Source organism: Physella acuta, unplaced genomic scaffold (assembly GCF_028476545.2).
Source record: "Physella acuta isolate Inbredline_101_S28 unplaced genomic scaffold, ASM2847654v3 ptg000640l, whole genome shotgun sequence".
Classification (NCBI taxonomy): domain Eukaryota; kingdom Metazoa; phylum Mollusca; class Gastropoda; family Physidae; genus Physella; species Physella acuta.
In genome coordinates this window covers 5,266-22,541 of record NW_026732159.1, presented here as the reverse complement: position 1 = coordinate 22,541, position 17,276 = coordinate 5,266, and the positions used below count along the sequence as shown (strand labels likewise).

Here is a 17,276-nt window from a genome sequence, read left to right as displayed (position 1 = left end):
ACATCCAACAAAACACTAACTCAGGCCCACAAACATCCAACAAAACACTAACTCAGGCCCACAAACATCCAACAAAACACTAACTCAGACACACAAACATCCAACAAAACACTAACTCAGGCCCACAAACATCCAACAAAACACTAACTCAGGCCCACAAACATCCAACAAATACACTAACTCAGGCCCACAAACATCCAACAAAACACTAACTCAGACACACAAACATCCAACAAAACACTAACTCAGGCCCACAAACATCCAACAAAACACTAACTCAGACACACAAACATCCAACAAAACACTAACTCACACACACAAACATCCAACAAAACACTAACTCAGACACACAAACATCCAACAAAACACTAACTCAGACACACAAACATCCAACAAAACACTAACTCAGACACCCAAACATCCAACAAAACACTAACTCAGGCACACAAACATCCAACAAAAAACTAACTCAGACACACAAACATCCAACAAAACACTAACTCAGGCACACAAACATCCAACAAAACACTAACTCAGGCCCACAAACATCCAACAAAACACTAACTCAGACACACAAACATCCAACAAAACACTAACTCAGGCACATAAACATCCAACAAAACACTAACTCAGGCCCACAAACATCGAACAAAACACTAACTCAGGCCCACAAACATCCAACAAAACACTAACTCAGACACACAAACATCCAACAAAACACTAACTCCGACACACAAATATCCAACTAAACACTAACTCAGACACACAAACATCCAACAAAACACTAACTCAGGCACACAAACATCCAACAAAACACTAACTCAGGCCCACAAACATCCAACAAAACACTAACTCCGACACACAAACATCCAACAAAACATTAACTCAGGCCCACAAACATCGAACAAAACACTAACTCAGACACACAAACATCCAACAAAACACTAACTCAGGCACCCAAACATCGAACAAAACACTAACTCAGGCCCACAAACATCCAACAAAACACTAACTCAGACACACAAACATCCAACAAAACTCTAACAGCACACATAATATAAGAATTGAAGAAAAAATTCCGTTTCCTGTACATTTATTTACATACAATTTAAAATACACTGCAATGAATTAAACAGTTAAAACAATTTGTCTCACAATTTTTTGCCGTTTTTAAAATTACAATATAATGATATGTCCACCTATTATAGAGCATTCGTCTAACTTGTAGTAAACTGTTCATTACTGTAAGTGTTACCGACTACCACTAGACCGTCCACTACCAAAATATAATGTCCGGCATCTCTCATAGACTAGCGTCCACCTCCTCCATGGCAGCAGATAGCATGTCGTCATCACTGTCAGTCTGGAACCCATCAATGACATCATCCTGGTCAATGAAGAACGAAGCAGGAAGTAGATGATAGGGAACATCTTTGGCTGAAAGTAAACACCAATTATCAGAACTCAGATCAATAAACAGCCTCAACTAACCTATCACAATGTCTGAATGATAAAAAAAAACAAAAAAAAGATGATGTATAAATTTTAAAAAGAATAATTTCAATAAACGGGGCTGTGTGGTCAGATGGTAGGGCAAACAACTGGTAACCCAAGAGTCCTCGGTTCATATCACAGTCTTGGGTACCAGAGTTTCTTCCAGGCATCTACCCCCCCCCCCCCCCCCATCGAAATGAAATTTATATAGAAAATATATACTTTTAACAGTCTACCACTCCCCGCCACCCCAAAAATTTCAAGTGCCCCCCCCCCCACCCCCGAGATAAAAGGCTGGAAGAAACACTGTTGAGTACTGGAGTTCATCTAGCTCAGGCAACTGACTGACCTTAGGGAAAGTAAGGCATAGTACTGACCACACTATCCCTCCAAATGCCAAAGTCATAAAAACAGTTGAACTCTACTTCATTGGCCCCATGGACCGCCAGGTTTGTAAGGGTAATTTTTCCAATTGAAATAAACTTGTTAATTAACATGATAAAATGGTTGTGTATTTTTTAATATGAAAAACTTTGTGATTAAATCACAAAGCAGCATTATTAGAGTTTACTCCTCGTGTTGATATTGAATACAGAAAGGTCAAAGTTCAGTCATTGAGCTAAGATAGTACGGTCAAAGTTAAGTAGTATAAATTAACGAGGTTGCAGTTCAGCCTTGTCTTTCAAAAGCTATGTTTAAAATTTAGCCCAAGAATTGATTTAATTAATTAAAATAGGCAAAGCTGTATAAAAAAATTGACCTACATTCTGATCTGTATCCCTGGCATTCTGGGTCATGACATTTCTGGTAGTAAATGCCATGTTGAATGTCAACAACATACCTAGAACGAATACAAATGTCAACAACCCAAATGATATGCACAAATAAATGTAAGAAATGTCAGCTAAATACCTCAGTCAGCTTAAATATGGGGATTTGTTCTCTTTAAGAATTTTTCATATTAAAAACAGTAGAAACAGAAAGATCTTAATAAAATGAATTAACGTCATCCAAACTTAATGGGACGGTGTGGCCTAGTGGTAGAGCACTAAACTGCTAACCCAGAAGTCTCAAGTTTGAAACTGGATTCAAGTAAGTTAAATGTCCTTGAGTCCACCCAACTATAATGGGTACCTAACAAACATTAGGGAAAGTAAAGGTGGCTAACCAGACTCTTCATATGCCGAGGTCACAGAAACAGGTAAACTCTTACTTCACACACCCCCTGAGACATCAGGTTCAAAAAGGGGACTTTAGACTTTATTATTTGGATACTAGGTATTTGTTGCTAATGAGTTCTTGAAAGTATTCTCATCAATACTGTAAAAATCAAAGATAAACAATAGAAAAGGCTGTATGAGAATCAAGGCTTACATTATGTTGTTGCTGCGATGCTGTCTCTGTATGTTCCCACACCATCTGTAACCAGCTACCTCGTACAGCAGAGTCTGGCTGTCACTGAAATATATCCACTGGCGGATTGTGCCTTTGTTACCATTCACTCTAATTAAGCCTTGGATGAATCCATCAATCTCTGGATATGGTGAGGTCGCGGAATATCCGTGCATGGAGTCTGTGATGATACAATTTAGGCAAGATTCAAAAATAGGTCAAAGACAGGAGAGAGGTAGAATAGCATCGGTCAGCTAGACATCGGTCAAGCAGAACCAATAAAATCACCTGAAAAGTTAAAAACAAATCGACTGTTAACATGTGATGGTCAGCTGATCAACCAAGCGTTAGTAGTTGGGCAGAGTTAGCGGCAGTTGGTGAGTCGAGCGTGTATGAGAAAGTAGAGTGTTAGAAAGTAGTAGAGCAGAGACTGTGTATAAGTTAGAAGGTTAGCGTTGAGTAGATAGTTAGGTGATAGAAAGTGATAGTGGACAGTTGGATAGCTGAAGTGTATAGGACAACAGAATTAGGAGTAGGATATTGAAATTTGTATACAAAGTAAATGAACTTAAACATTGAATTTCCCATGCTGTACAACATTAGAAGGATCAATCCTCTAACCAAATATATCTACAATACAATATATATATAGGTTTGTCAATAGTTAATTTTTTTTGAAAGTCACCATTGGGCAGTTTGAAAATATCTTTTGAATCAAAATAAAACATACCTTGTGTGTGGTCTGATTGTGAGACCATATGTGAATCAAATAAAACATACCTTGAGACCATATGTGAATCAAAATAAAACATACCTTGTGTGTGGTCTGAATGGGAATGGTGGACACCATGTTCAATCAATGTAGGGGAGCTTGCAGTCTTAGCAAAACTCAGTGTCCTAACGTTTGAGGCAGCACACCTTTTATAAATAAAAAACTCAGCAAAATTATATTTGATAAACACCTTATTGAATTTTTTTTTAAATTCTTAGTATACTACAATTCTCCATTAAAAACAACAGCTTAAAATGGAATGAGTGAAATAACAAAGTAAACAAGGAAGAATGATTTACAGATGAAAGCTGGTGGGAAACCTATGGTATGAAACCCAGAGCAGATTTTCACAATTGTTGAGATATGTTTGATTTTGTGAGCAGGGTAGGCAGTGGCTCTGCTTATACATGATCATAGATTTGGTTAATAATTGATTGTAACATGGCTGAATAGAAAATTAATTTAAACAGCTTACAAAAAAAATTAATTAAAACTTTACTAGGCAGAAAATTAATTAAAACCTGGCTAGTGTAGATTCAGCTAATCCCCAAACCTACCTCTGTGAGATTAAAGATGAGTAGAACACAGCCTCACTCATGTCGGATGTTCCGCTCACATCCGGATAATACAGGTTGTGTCTGGATACATCCAGTGGATTATGTTTGTTCTGTTTACTGGACAGATACAAGCGGAAGTTTCTATTTTTAGTGTACACGCCTGTAAGAACCATTAAAAAGTTGGAGCAATAAAAAAAAACAACTGGAAAAATAAAGAAAAGAATTTATAATTTTTAGGTAATTAAGAATAAATGTTGAGAGAACTGCTTTATAACAATGAGAACAAGTTGCTAGTTTACAGAAAAAAATGTCCTGTCTAGATCACACGTATCACCTACCTAGATCACAGACCAAAGTTTTATTCCTGTCTTTGTTTATCACAACAAGAGATGTCAGCTGTTCCAACGTAAAGTGACCACAGACATCAATTGTACTCTTGTCAACATTAGCTGGTCTCACATTGAGATTGCTGCGGTCAGCATTAGTGGGTCTCACATTAAGATTGCTGTGGTCAACATCACATATGCTGTCATTACGAGTACGTTTACTCCCTAACTGTACACCATGCATGTTATCCGACACATTGGCTGATATCACGTCCACACCAGTTTGACCCAAACACTTTAATTCACAATGTTCAGCCACTAAACTCATCTTGTCTTCATCTTCTATTTCAAAACCATCCTCATTAGCACAAGCTGATTTATCATCTTCATTAGCACAAGCTAATGATTTATCATCTCCGTTAGTACAAGATGATTTCTCATCTTTAATAGCCAACGCTGATTTATTATAATCTGCCTGGCTGGTAAGAATCACTTCTCTTAAAGCATGTTCTTGGCTATTTGGGGATTTCCAATTTAGATAATTGATGAGTTGATGAAAAATATAATGTACAAAATATCCTAAACAAAACAAAAAATGATTTCATTAGAGTTGTGAACGAGATCAAAAGTTCTAGGAAGTTCTAGTTAAACATTTAATAATAATAACTCAACATGGAAATTTATTTTAAATAAAAGCGTAATAAAACTAACTCATTAAAATTACCTGCAACAACACAGTTTTCAAACAACGCGCCAGGCAACTGGAAAATAAGATGGCGACTAAACTTGCTTCCAGTACTGTCAAAACAATTAGGAGGGTTTTAAAAAAATTAACAGTAACTTAAACAAATTATGTTTAACTTTTTAAGTTTGGCCAGCACAATTTAGAAATTCTTACCTAGCATCAAGGTCCAAGACATTTGTCCTGTTGCAGTCCAGCTGGTAAATTATCTTCAGCCATAAACAAACATACTGGAATTGATAAAATAGAAGTGATTTTTTAAGAAGTTGAACCATGTTTAAAGAAACAATTTAGACATTAAAAAGAGAAACCCTGATTGAAGAAACAATATCAACATGAATAGTTTTTTTAAAATGGAAAACCACAAGGGTAATTATGCCAACAACTAGGTTTATATATCAACAACTAGGTTTTAACAGCTATAGGTTTTCTTTAAACCTAGCAAGCTCTGATAGATAATGATAGTCAGCTAGCAAAGGCTACTGACAATTCATAAATATAGCAAAGTCCATAGAAATATAATTAGACATGTTTTGACTACTTTATGCACTGGCATTCATTTCTTGTGTAATAAAATCAACTCCATAAAGGAAAAAAAAATTGAGGAATGTTGTGTAGCTGTTGTAGCTGCCTACCTGGATCAATATGTCTGTCATATTGTCTCCATTATGTTCAAGATTAAAATCTTTCAGAAACTCAAGATCAAAATATAACTTGCATAGACACTCTAAAAAAAAAAAATAGTTGCTAAAATTATTTTTTTTATATATATTTCAGCAGTTACAAAGAGAACAGTATTTTTTAAAACACATAACACAATTGTAGCTCTTGTTTCTATTCTCATGTTAAATTCACAAAATTCTGGACAACCCTTTGAACCAATATGACCTGCACATCTGAAGATTTTTTTTTACACTATCATTCTCACCCCCCCCCCCCAGATTACCAGCAGCAATGTTTACAACCATTATCTCCCTCTACCCCACCCCTACCCCAAACAAATACATGACCAGCTACTATTGCTAGTGGCTATTTGATCACCTTGACCTTTTCCTCGCCCACTCCACCAAAAATAAATGACCGACAAATATTGCCAGTGGCTATCCACATCCCCTTTGATAACATCTGCCCATTGCATGATTGTGCAATAAAGCTACATCATTGATCAAGATACTAGCAAATATTATTTTAAACTAGGACATCAACCCACCTTTTGGAATAATTTCATAATGATGTCTCTTTCCTGCCTCAAGCTGGCTGTACAATAAGATTTAGTTAATATTTGGTTAATAATAGGATAACACTTGGTTAACAATAGGGTAACATTTGGTCAACAATAGGCTAACATTTGGTTAACATTAGGATAACACTTGGTTAACAATAGGATAACACTTGGTTAACAATAGGGTAACATTTGGTCAATAATAGGCTAACATTTGATTTACAATAGGCTAATATTTAGTTAACAATAAGGTAGCATTTTGTTAACAATAGGATAACATTTGGACAAAATAGGGTAACATTTCGTTAACAATAGGCTAAAATTTGGTTAACAATAGGCTACATGACATATGTCTATTTTTTAATCACGATTACCAGTAAAATATTCTAAATTAACTGTAAAAATGCCAAAAACAATACCTGTAAAAATGCCAAAATACAGGTAGACTTGTCACCAGGTATTGTCTCTTGCCAGAGCTGACACCCACAAGAGCTGCCGACTTTTCAACTGCAAACACAAGAGTGTCCTGTCGTCAATAAAATGAAAGAAATATTTATTCAGAATTTCAACAATGTAAAGAAGCAATAATTAAATTTGTTAATGCAATCAACTCAGACATCTCATCTAGATGGGACAGCAAGGCCTAGCGGTAGAGCACTAGACTGCTAACATGAAAGTTTCAAGTTTGAATCCTGGTTCAAGTCAGTGGCGTGTCCCTGAGTCCACACAGCTCTAACGGGTACCTACCACATGTTAGAAAAAGCAAAGGTGGCTGGGCATAGTGCTGACTATACTATCCCTTCATATGCCGAGGTCTCTGAAACATGTGTCTAGGGCACAAAGAGATGAGATGAGCTCATCTAGAGTCTGAAAGCCACAAGTCTTGCTGACCAGTTGCCTCCACCATGGTATCTTCCCAATTTTCATTAGTCTCTCCAACTGTCCCCTGGTGTATTCAATCTTCTTGGTGTCTTCTACCAGGTCCTCCATGATTAGAACACAAATAAATATTGCCATGCCAAAAAGAGTGCTAGTCTGATTCTTTGTTCAGATATTATGTTTTTGTCTCTCTAAAGTGTCCGAAGCCTGTGAGTTGTACTAGGCTACAGCTCAAGAGATGATTGCGCCCAAATATTTGAACTTTATATTATTTATAAACATCATAAAGCCAACGTTTAAATAACAAATTATTCAACATAAATTCTTAAACTTTTTACCAAAAAAAACCCCCATTAAAAACTCAACCTTCAAATAGTTTAGAGAACAATTTTAAACTATTTAACACTTTCTATACCATAAAAAGTTGAAGTCTGATGTATACAAATATCAATATAGTTGCAATAAAAAAACAGTAATATTTTGTATTTATTGTTTTATACCAGAAGACGATGACTAAACATTTTATGTGGCACATACATATAACCTCCCTTGCTTACCTCTGATTTTGCTGCAAACTTGAAGGCGTCAGCTTGCCGATAAAATACTCTCCAACTCTCTGTTGGCCCAAGAATTCTGAATAGAGATTTACAAAACTTAGGATCATTTTTTTATTGTTTCATTATTTTACACCGTGGATTTTAAGATCAATGCTCACATTTCCCGCAAAATAGAAAAATACAAAACTTTATTGACATTGCATAATTTTTTTTAAATGCCCATAAATTACATGGAATTTTAAATTATTTTCATAGATGCGACTATTTAAATCCTGAACAGACCAAAGAATTAAGATTAGCACATTAGGCTAAAAATTAATTCATAAGATGTAGAGGTGCTAAAGGCTTTTGCTGCAAGAATTTATGTATTTGAAAGCATGTAAACCAGTGTACTAAAACTGTAGGTACGCTTACATAGCAACACAAAATGTTTACCTGTGGGGGAAAGCTTTCGGAATCATTGGTTGTATTTTCTCTAGGTCAGGGTCAAATTTCTTCCTTTTCCTTCTTAAAATAGTTATTAAAAATGAAACAATTTTTACTCAAGCAAATTTCTAAAAAAAAATAATTCAATAATTTCATCTTTAGGCCTATATGAAATGTTAATAAATAGAGAAAGCAATGTATCCAAATTAATTACATAGCACTCTTTAAATTTTAGAATAACCTTGTAAGTTGCATCTCATTTTGCTGAAAGGGATAGATCTAGACCTAACATCAAGTGGAAATTTAAAGTTTAAGGATTTCCATGGGCATGTAGATATTATATTTTCATGAAAATCCCATTTGAACAATTAAAAATAAAGAAATATAGGCCTATGACAAAATATATGAAAAATAAACTTAAATTTTCTTACCTTGGTTTAGGAGTGCCATAGAACTTTATCACAGAAAAATGAGCTTCAGATGTCATCTTTATAGATCTAGGATCAAGAAAAACTGTTTTCAAATATCATTCTTTAAAATTAGCCAGACCCACATTTAAAAACATATTTGCGTAGCTAGTTCCCAAATATCAAGCAAGAATCTAGAGGCCAATAAATAAGAATATTTTAATCTTTAGTCAAGTGACTTTAGTCCAACTTTACTAGATCTAGATAAAAATAATGTATTTAAATGTATCAAACTTTGATAACTTAGGTACATACTAAAATTGAGTACTAACATATGTAAATGATGTAAGACTATAATTTATAATAGCATTGTAGTAGGCATATATAGAATAATATTGTACAATAATAAAAGAAGTTAGCTAGACTGCTAGAGGGCCACTTGACTTGAGTAGCTAGTAGAGTTGCGAGTAGGTAGAGTCGAGTACTAGAGTCTAGGGTAAAACTCCATTTTAGCGTATTTTATTCCCCCCTTCACGTTCACCTCTAGTTGAGTGTATTTTATCATAAACACAACAGAAACACACAAAAACATTAGGAAAACACTTATCTACTTATTTTTTTATGAATGTGATTTATAATTAGAAAAGGTAAAAAAAAAACATAAAAAAGCATTAGTACTGTTCCAATTAAATATCGTGTGATCGTCAGCGGGAGAAAAATCCTTACATGGTTGCGGGTTCACCATGAGTTCACATTGACTTTAATTATCAGCATACATCATAGCTCAGGCAATAGCTGTTTGAAATTGTGTTGGCCTCGGTTTTGGGGTCATTGTAAGTTCATAAATGCTTATTTATAGTATCATGCCTGGGAGATACTTGTAACAATACAAACTTAACCGACTTGCAATTGTGAGTTACATTTACGTACTTCACCCATTGCCATGAAAATTCTAGATCTAACTGACACATGAACATAGCACATTCAATATTCTAAATTTGGATTTTTGACCAAAGTAAATTATCAAAATCTAAAACAAAGTCAGTCTCTTTATTTTTTGGTAAAACTCCATTTTAGCGTATTTTATTCAAATAAATAAATCGTGTTTTCCTAATGTTTTGGTGTGTTTTGGTTATTATAATTATAATAAAATATGCTCAACTGGAGGTGAACAAGAAGCGGAGAATAAAATACGCTAAAATTTAAAATGGAGCTTTACAGAGTCTTGCAATCTAGCTAGTCTATATATATCAGATCGGTAATCTATCGTTTTGGGTACGTAAAATCGCCCGCTGTTAGTAATGTACGAAAAAGTTACCTCATTGTCAAGGCTTTAATAAAAGTATATTTTGATATATTTGTGTCAAATATTATAGATAAATGAATAATAAACCTAAATCAATAGCTAAATAAAAAAATATATATATCAATATAGGCAAGAAATTAACTTTTAACAGCAGTGTTTGTGAGCAGGATTTCCTATATATTCAGCAGCCATTTGTAAAATAGAGTTGCCTTCCCCTGAATCTTGCGCTATAAGTTAACGAAGAAAGAACTTAAACAAGATGGCTGCTATAGTAAATGAGCATGGTTGCATCTGTTGGAAACATCCCTAGTCTTCATTTATTACTGAAAAGTTTTAATTCAATTGTTTGAAAACAGGTAAAAGTTTCCCTTTCAAACCTGACGGTCTATGGGGCAAGTGAAGTAGAGTTCACTTGTTTCTGTGACCTCGGCATATGAAGAGATAATGTGGTCAGCACTATGCCCAGCCGCCTTTACTTTCCCTAACGTGAGTTAGGTACCCATCAGAGTTGGGTGGACTCAGGGACGTTCTACTGTCTTGAACCCGGATTCGAACTCGAAACTTACGGGTTAGCAGTCCAGCTCTCTACCGCTAGACCACTCCGTCCCTTTGAAAACAGGTACATAAATGAAACTTTGAAACATTTCTGTATTTTTCAAAACATAAATCCTCCTCAAAATGTGAAATAATTATTAAAATGTAAGGAGTCACCTGTTTTTCACATTACTAGTCGCGGGCGATTTTACGTACCTAAAACGATAGATTACCATCCGATCTAGACTCTAGATCTACTAGATAACTAGATCTAGCTAGCTAGAGTGCTGCTAGAGTTAGAGTAGCTACCTAACACCTAACAACTACTAAACTAGATCTAGATAAGCTAGATTGGTAATCTATCGTTTTGGGTACGTAAAATCGCCCGCGGCTATTAATGTACGAAAAAGTTACCTCATTGTCAAGGCTGTAATAGAAGTAGGTCTATATTGTGATATGTTTGTGTCAAATATTATAGATAAATGAATAATAAACCTTAATCAATGGCTAAATATATCTGATTATATCAACATAGGCCAGAAATTAACTTTAAACAGCAGTATCTGCAAGCAAGATTTGCTATATAAACAGCAGCCATTTGTAAAATAGAGTGACTTCCGCCTGAATCTTGCGCTATATGTCTATAAAAATAAAACTTTAACAAGATGGCTGCTATAGTAAATGAGCAAGGTTGCATCTGTTGGAAACATTGCTGGTGTTCATTTATTACTGAAAAGTTTTAATTCAATTGTTTAAAAACAGGTACATAAATGAAACAAGGAAACATTTTTGTATTTTTCAAAACATAAATCCTCCTCAAAATGTAAAATAATTATTGAAATGTAAGGAGTCACCTGTTTTTCACATTACTAGAATCTAGTCGCGGGCGATTTTACGTACCTAAAAAACTAAAACGATAGATTACCGCTAGATTCTTTATAGAATTTAGGTTAGTCATGCGGTACGCTAAAACTAAAATAAAACAATAGCTAGAGATAATAGATCTATATAGATTTCTAGATCTACTATAGATCTATACCTAGATAATAGATATAGACTCTAAGTCTAGTAGATATCTAGATAATAGATATCTAGATCTAGACTCTTGTTTGTTGTCAACGTCACTGTTGATGGTTTAATCAAAATTGCCTCTTTTTTTCTAATTGTGGAACTCTTTTATCTTGATTATTAACCAAAGAATATTGGTACAAATTCTCCACATTCAAACGTCATGTTGAATAGTAGCTTTTTTACAAACACTCCACGGCTAAGATTATAAAGCTACTTTAATATCGGTTGCAAGAAATACATTAATATGTATTGAAAGACAGTTTCAATATGAGCTGCACGATTGGATATTCTACTGTAACTCCCCTCCCCCGCCCCCACTTGTATAATAATCCAATTCATCTTCCATGTGCGGTAAATTAATGGCCGTCTAGAGCAAAATAACCCAGCGATACACGAGAACAAATATAACATTTTTAATATTTAAAAAAAAAACGAATAGCAATTTATGATGATCAGGTTACAGCGTTCTCTTCTTGTTAGATTGCTATAAAAAGCGAGGCCATTGTCGTACCGGGTGACCCAACCTTCAGAGGCGTAGCGATCCCTGCCGGGGACAAACTTGCAATTTGGCGCCCCCCCCCCCCCTCATATATTTTTATGTTTATAATTCAAAACTGCAATTAAAATGAGCTTTCCCCCCCCCCCCCAACCCATTTTGGCGCCCTTAGGGTCGGCGCCCGGGGACATGAGTAACAACACCCGCCCTCCTCCCTTCGCTACGCCTCTGCCAACCTTAGTCCTTAGTCACGCCTTCGAATATTTTTTTACGTTAAAAATTTTAAAAATCTTTTTGTGCCCTGGTCAGGTTGAAAACTTTCAGTGGCGTTACAAAAGGGAAATTAGACATGGCTTAATGTTAGGCCTACTTAAGTGAATTTAAAATCTTCTTCTTCTTCTTCTTCTTCGTTCTTAATTATTAGTGTTGAAGGGGATCGAGACTTATCTGCCAGTGGGGTTGAACTCGAGGTTGTTCGAATTTATCAACCATGAGCTTTTTGCCGACTCGACCACGCCTCCAACACAATTAAGCGTTACGTGTCAACTGGTTATGCGCCATTGAGGCCATTGACTCCGATTTCAGCCTGCTTTTCTTTTTGGATTTGCTTCCATAGCCTTTGTCCAACCAAGAACAAACTACAAGGCAGCAGTTGTTTAATTTTAGAGTTGTCTCTCCTAGAAGAGTGGCTGTCCCCAGCTAACGAGCCTCATCTGCCCGAGGGTTCGAACTCGAGACTTTTCGGTTTAGCAACCATGAGCTTTACCCTGAATTTAAAATGAAACGATTTAATTCAAATCCACTGCAAGGCCAGGGTGGGTGAATGATTAAACATAAATAAACCTACATATTAAAAATAAAAAATAAAACAGAACAGGCAGTGCCTCTCTTTGGCATCGCACCGCTAACCGCTATTAGGTTTAAGATTTTCAGCCGTGTAAATATAAGGCTAAAAAAGCATCAAGCAAAATAGAATGCATGAGTTACCGCCCATGATATACATAGATAGAGAAGATACTTTTGCATTCTGGTGTCGTTTCTTTTATCCTTGCTTGTATCGTCGTTTAGAAAAATGGTTGTAGGGCCGACTGATAGGACCCTGATCAGCCTCTGACCGAACCCTTATCCTGACCTGGCCTTGACCTGACCCTGACCCAGGGGCGGAACTACAGTGCCGCCAGACCCCGCAATGCGGGGGGGGCCCACGCCGTTTAGGGGGCCCACAGCCGCCCATAATCATTTTTTTATAGTTAAAATTAATTTTCTTGCATTTTTGACCTGATGGTTGTTTTGAAAAAATAATACTGTAGCTGCGGTTGGAGTATCTTTATTCTATAAACATCATCCCACGCTCTTGTATATTCTTTTTCCTACAATCAAACACACGCTGTTGTCGGCAAAATTCTTTTGAAAAAACATCAATTGCGCGAGAGGCCGCTAGATATTAAGACGGCATTCTGAGACCGTCCCAAATTTGGTACTGATGGATAAAAGCACATCGGTGCTTTGTTTTCCCTTTTAAGTTTCTTTCTCAGACCTCCCCTCCCGCTCTTAGCCTTACAAGAAGCGAATAGATAGCGCCTCAACAACTAAGCTGGCTCGTATCGGTGGTAGTGTAGACAAGCTAAGGCTGCGGTTACACTATACGACGGCAGACCGAATTTTTTCATCTGACGTCAGGTGTTGTCCAATCTGCCGAAGACGGGTGCGCCCCAGCGGTTACACTGTAGCCCGTCAGAACGTATGTCTGACCACCGGCAGGCATTGGTTTCAATACAAAAAATCGACGAACAAATGCAGATTCATTTTTTAGCAGAAAACAATGATGCTTCCAAGATTATTTTGCTTAATGAAAAGGAAAGACAACATCATATCGGAAATGTATTTCTCCAAAGAAACGCTTGGCTTTGACATTGAGGCAAGTGTCTTAGTACAGTTAATTCTTATTAAATAAGATATTTTGTTACAGTAAGTTGAGTAAGGCCTATTCTAAATACCATTAATTATTACAATTGTGTGTTCTATGTAATCTATACATTTAAAACAAGTAAAATCTAAGCTATAAATTTGGTTGCAATACCTCAGTAGTGGGGAGTAGATCTAATCTATAACTATAAATATTAAATAAGGTCTTAATTCTATGTTCTGGCCTGCTTTTAGTGCTAAATTAAAATAATTTCATTTACAGATAGGCCCCTCACTACAACTGTATTGGCCTACTAATATCGAACTGTCCATTCATCTATCACCACAATTATCTATGAGACATGTGATATTATGTGGAGATGCCTCACTAAAAAGCATGTACCATTACCAACAGCAGCAATGTGCCAAGGCCTTTGAAGACTGAAGACACCATCTGAAGTATTATGAAACATGTTGAATTTGATATTTAATTGAAATAAACTTCTTTTTGTTGTTATGTTTGTTTTATTTATATTATTCATAGATAATAATATAATCATTGGCCGGATCACCTGATCAATATCAATAATTCCTACTAGTTAGGCCTACTTGACTAACTTTGACTTAGTCCTACTTGCTCCTTATAGAACATAGGGCCTCAACCATTTCCACCAGTTAGGCCTACTGGTTAGACTTAATTTTCTAACGCAATGTCAGTTACATGTTAGATTGTTACAAACTAAGATGGTATTGGTTTTTGATCATTTAAAAAGCATAATTCATTGTTTTAATTTATTAAGCAAATCTGTAAAACATGTTTAAATAGCATGATTAACAGAAATACATCTCATAAGACACAGGCCTCATTGAATTATTATTTTAACTACTGGTATCGGTAATTCTCTATTACAGTTTAGGCCTGCATTTGAAGACCTCTTAAAAATAATAAAACAGTAAACAACATACACTTTTCAATTAATTTTTTTATTCAGGCATAACACAAAATTAATTAATCCTGGGTCAGGATCTTTAGCAATTGCTTCTTCCACAACTTGAATACAATTTGAATCAGTGTCATCAAAAATAAAATATCTTTTAAACAATGGTTTCACTCGATACTGAATTGAAGTTGAAGGTATCTGTATGCAGCTTATCGTTTGCTTGGAAGCGAAACAATCATTCATAAAGGATAATTTATTATAATATGTCCATGGTTTGTTTGGAGCTATACTGCCAGTTACTCTTTTGTTGCTAATCTTGATATCCTCCTTTCTAAATGTATCAAGCAGGTTTTTCCACTTGGTTTTTGGCTTGTGCACCTGAAATGAATTAAATATAAACATCAGTTTAGACTGATTGTAACTTTAATGTGTTGGATACATATAATTTATACATATGCCTACAGGCTATAAATGAAATAGGTTTCTAGATAGAAAAGGGCGGATAAAAAATAGTTAGGACTGTAGTGACTTAAGTAATCAGCACATTAATTAATTACTACTACATCTAGTAGTCTACTCCTAGATTCAGACTTTTCTATCATAATTGTCTGGGCCTAAGCCTAGATCTTGATTCCTATAGACAGTTATATAGATCTAGTAATATATAGTAACATTACAGTACAGGAATCTAGATCTATACTCTTAATTTAGATTAGATTTAGGCCTATTAATATAAATTTAATTATTAATCTAAAAATAGATTCAATGGAAATAGAATAAATTTAAATATAGGCCTATATACTATTATACTTCATACATATTATTATAGATCTACCAATAGTCCTATAGTCCTATAGATAATAATATACATAGAGATCTAGATCTAAAAAGAATCATAGAAACTAGAAAAATAGATCTATGTCATAGATTCTAGATATTAGAATTTAGATAGACCATCAGATAGGCCTAGCCGAGAATGAAAGATTCAATTTTAGAACCAAGAGTAGAGAGTCTACTACTAGAGATTTAGTATAGATCTAGTTTTCTAGATCTAGATCTAGATCATCTAGATCTAGCTCTAGATCTAGAGACTAGATTAGTCTAGAACTAGAAATAATCTAGATCTAAATCTAGATCTAGAAATCTAGATCTAGAATCTACTTACTTCAAGTACTTAGATCTAGATTCTACGAGTTGAGTGAGAGTTGATAACCAAAAAAAAATGTGCATGAATGATAAAAATTATTCAATGAAGTGAATAAGTGAAATAAATTACTTAACTTGTACATCCGAGTTAATCGGCTATTTCAGACCTTTAATTTTCTCTCTTGCATAAGTAAAAATCAGCTTCTCTGTGTCAAATACTACAACTTTCTGTTCAAACTGAAGTCCTCCATTTTATTTTTTGTTTATCCCTGCCAGATAAATTTTCATCAGAATGTGTTTTCCGTCAGAACAGAAACAAAATTTTAAGTTCATCATCAGGCGCCTGACGTAGTCTGACGACTCGGACGATGAGATCGGCTCTAGTGTAACCAATAGAACTGGGTTATACTTTTTGTTTGCTTTCCAGTTGTTCGGCCGTGTTGTCAGAAACAGAAATTCGGACTGCCGACGTATAGTGTAACCGCAGCCTAACGCTCCAACAACTAACATCCAAGAAATAAAGTGCCGACATTGATTACGTTTAATAACCACTGTTCTAGAAAACAAGGCAAAAGTCTAAAATAAATACACGAATTATATATATATATATATATATATATATATATATATATATATATATATATATATATATATATATATATATATAATATTAGTTTCGTCACTGGCACCTTGATAGTGGTTTTGTAAATAACAAACAGATAACAGATCTAATACAGTAGTGATGTTATATAGTAGCTAAGACATGCTGTTGCGTAAAAAAAATGTAAAAAAAAATATACACATTAGCTGCAGTGTGGAAGATAGGCAAACGCTCAAACCACTTCCATAAATTATTTCCCTTTTTCAAATAGTCAATAAGGGTTGCTCAAACGCTCTTTTTAATAGATTTGTAATAATCAAATTAAACAGCAATTACTGGTCTCAATTATTATTTTTTAAAAAATATGTACTAAAGAATGGTATAGTATAGAAATGAAACGTAGTTTAAATTAATAATATAAATACAAAAAAACATAAAAATAAACATAACACGAGACACCATTTCTTATACAAAGCTTCATGGTTTATATACTTTTGACCGT

The 17,276-nt window shown here is 34.9% G+C and overlaps 1 protein-coding gene and 1 long non-coding RNA gene across 2 annotated transcripts; both read right to left on the bottom strand.

Moving 5' to 3' along the window:
* Window positions 1-1,097: 1,097 nt before the first annotated feature.
* On the bottom strand, window positions 1,098-8,858 carry LOC131948339 (DNA-directed primase/polymerase protein-like). Its single transcript, XM_059309914.1, has 14 exons — window positions 8,799-8,858; window positions 8,377-8,448; window positions 7,942-8,017; window positions 6,925-7,031; window positions 6,494-6,540; window positions 5,919-6,010; window positions 5,440-5,513; window positions 5,266-5,339; window positions 4,554-5,120; window positions 4,216-4,375; window positions 3,701-3,804; window positions 2,869-3,067; window positions 2,259-2,335; window positions 1,098-1,437 (listed from the first exon to the last, which is right to left on the bottom strand). Exons 1-14 carry the CDS (start codon window positions 8,852-8,854, stop codon window positions 1,304-1,306), a joined length of 1,839 nt encoding a protein of 612 aa, XP_059165897.1. The 5' UTR covers window positions 8,855-8,858; the 3' UTR covers window positions 1,098-1,303.
* Window positions 8,859-15,084: 6,226 nt separating this feature from the next.
* LOC131948338 (uncharacterized) lies at window positions 15,085-16,667 on the bottom strand. The gene is made up of 2 exons (XR_009387996.1): window positions 16,309-16,667; window positions 15,085-15,405 (listed from the first exon to the last, which is right to left on the bottom strand). It is a non-coding gene; the product is annotated as an uncharacterized LOC131948338 (long non-coding RNA).
* Between the last annotated feature and the right edge of the window lie 609 nt (window positions 16,668-17,276).

Excerpts from the sequence above, each read along its gene's own strand:
- LOC131948339 (XM_059309914.1), bottom strand. The coding sequence starts at position 8,854 with ATGACATCTGAAGCTCATTTTTCTGTGATAAAGTTCTATGGCACTCCT. Across the intron at positions 5,514-5,918 it reads TGACAGACATATTGATCCAG|TATGTTTGTTTATGGCTGAA; the intron begins GTAGGCAGCTAC and ends TATCAATTCCAG. Across the intron at positions 5,121-5,265 it reads TGAAAACTGTGTTGTTGCAG|GATATTTTGTACATTATATT; the intron begins GTAATTTTAATG and ends TGTTTTGTTTAG.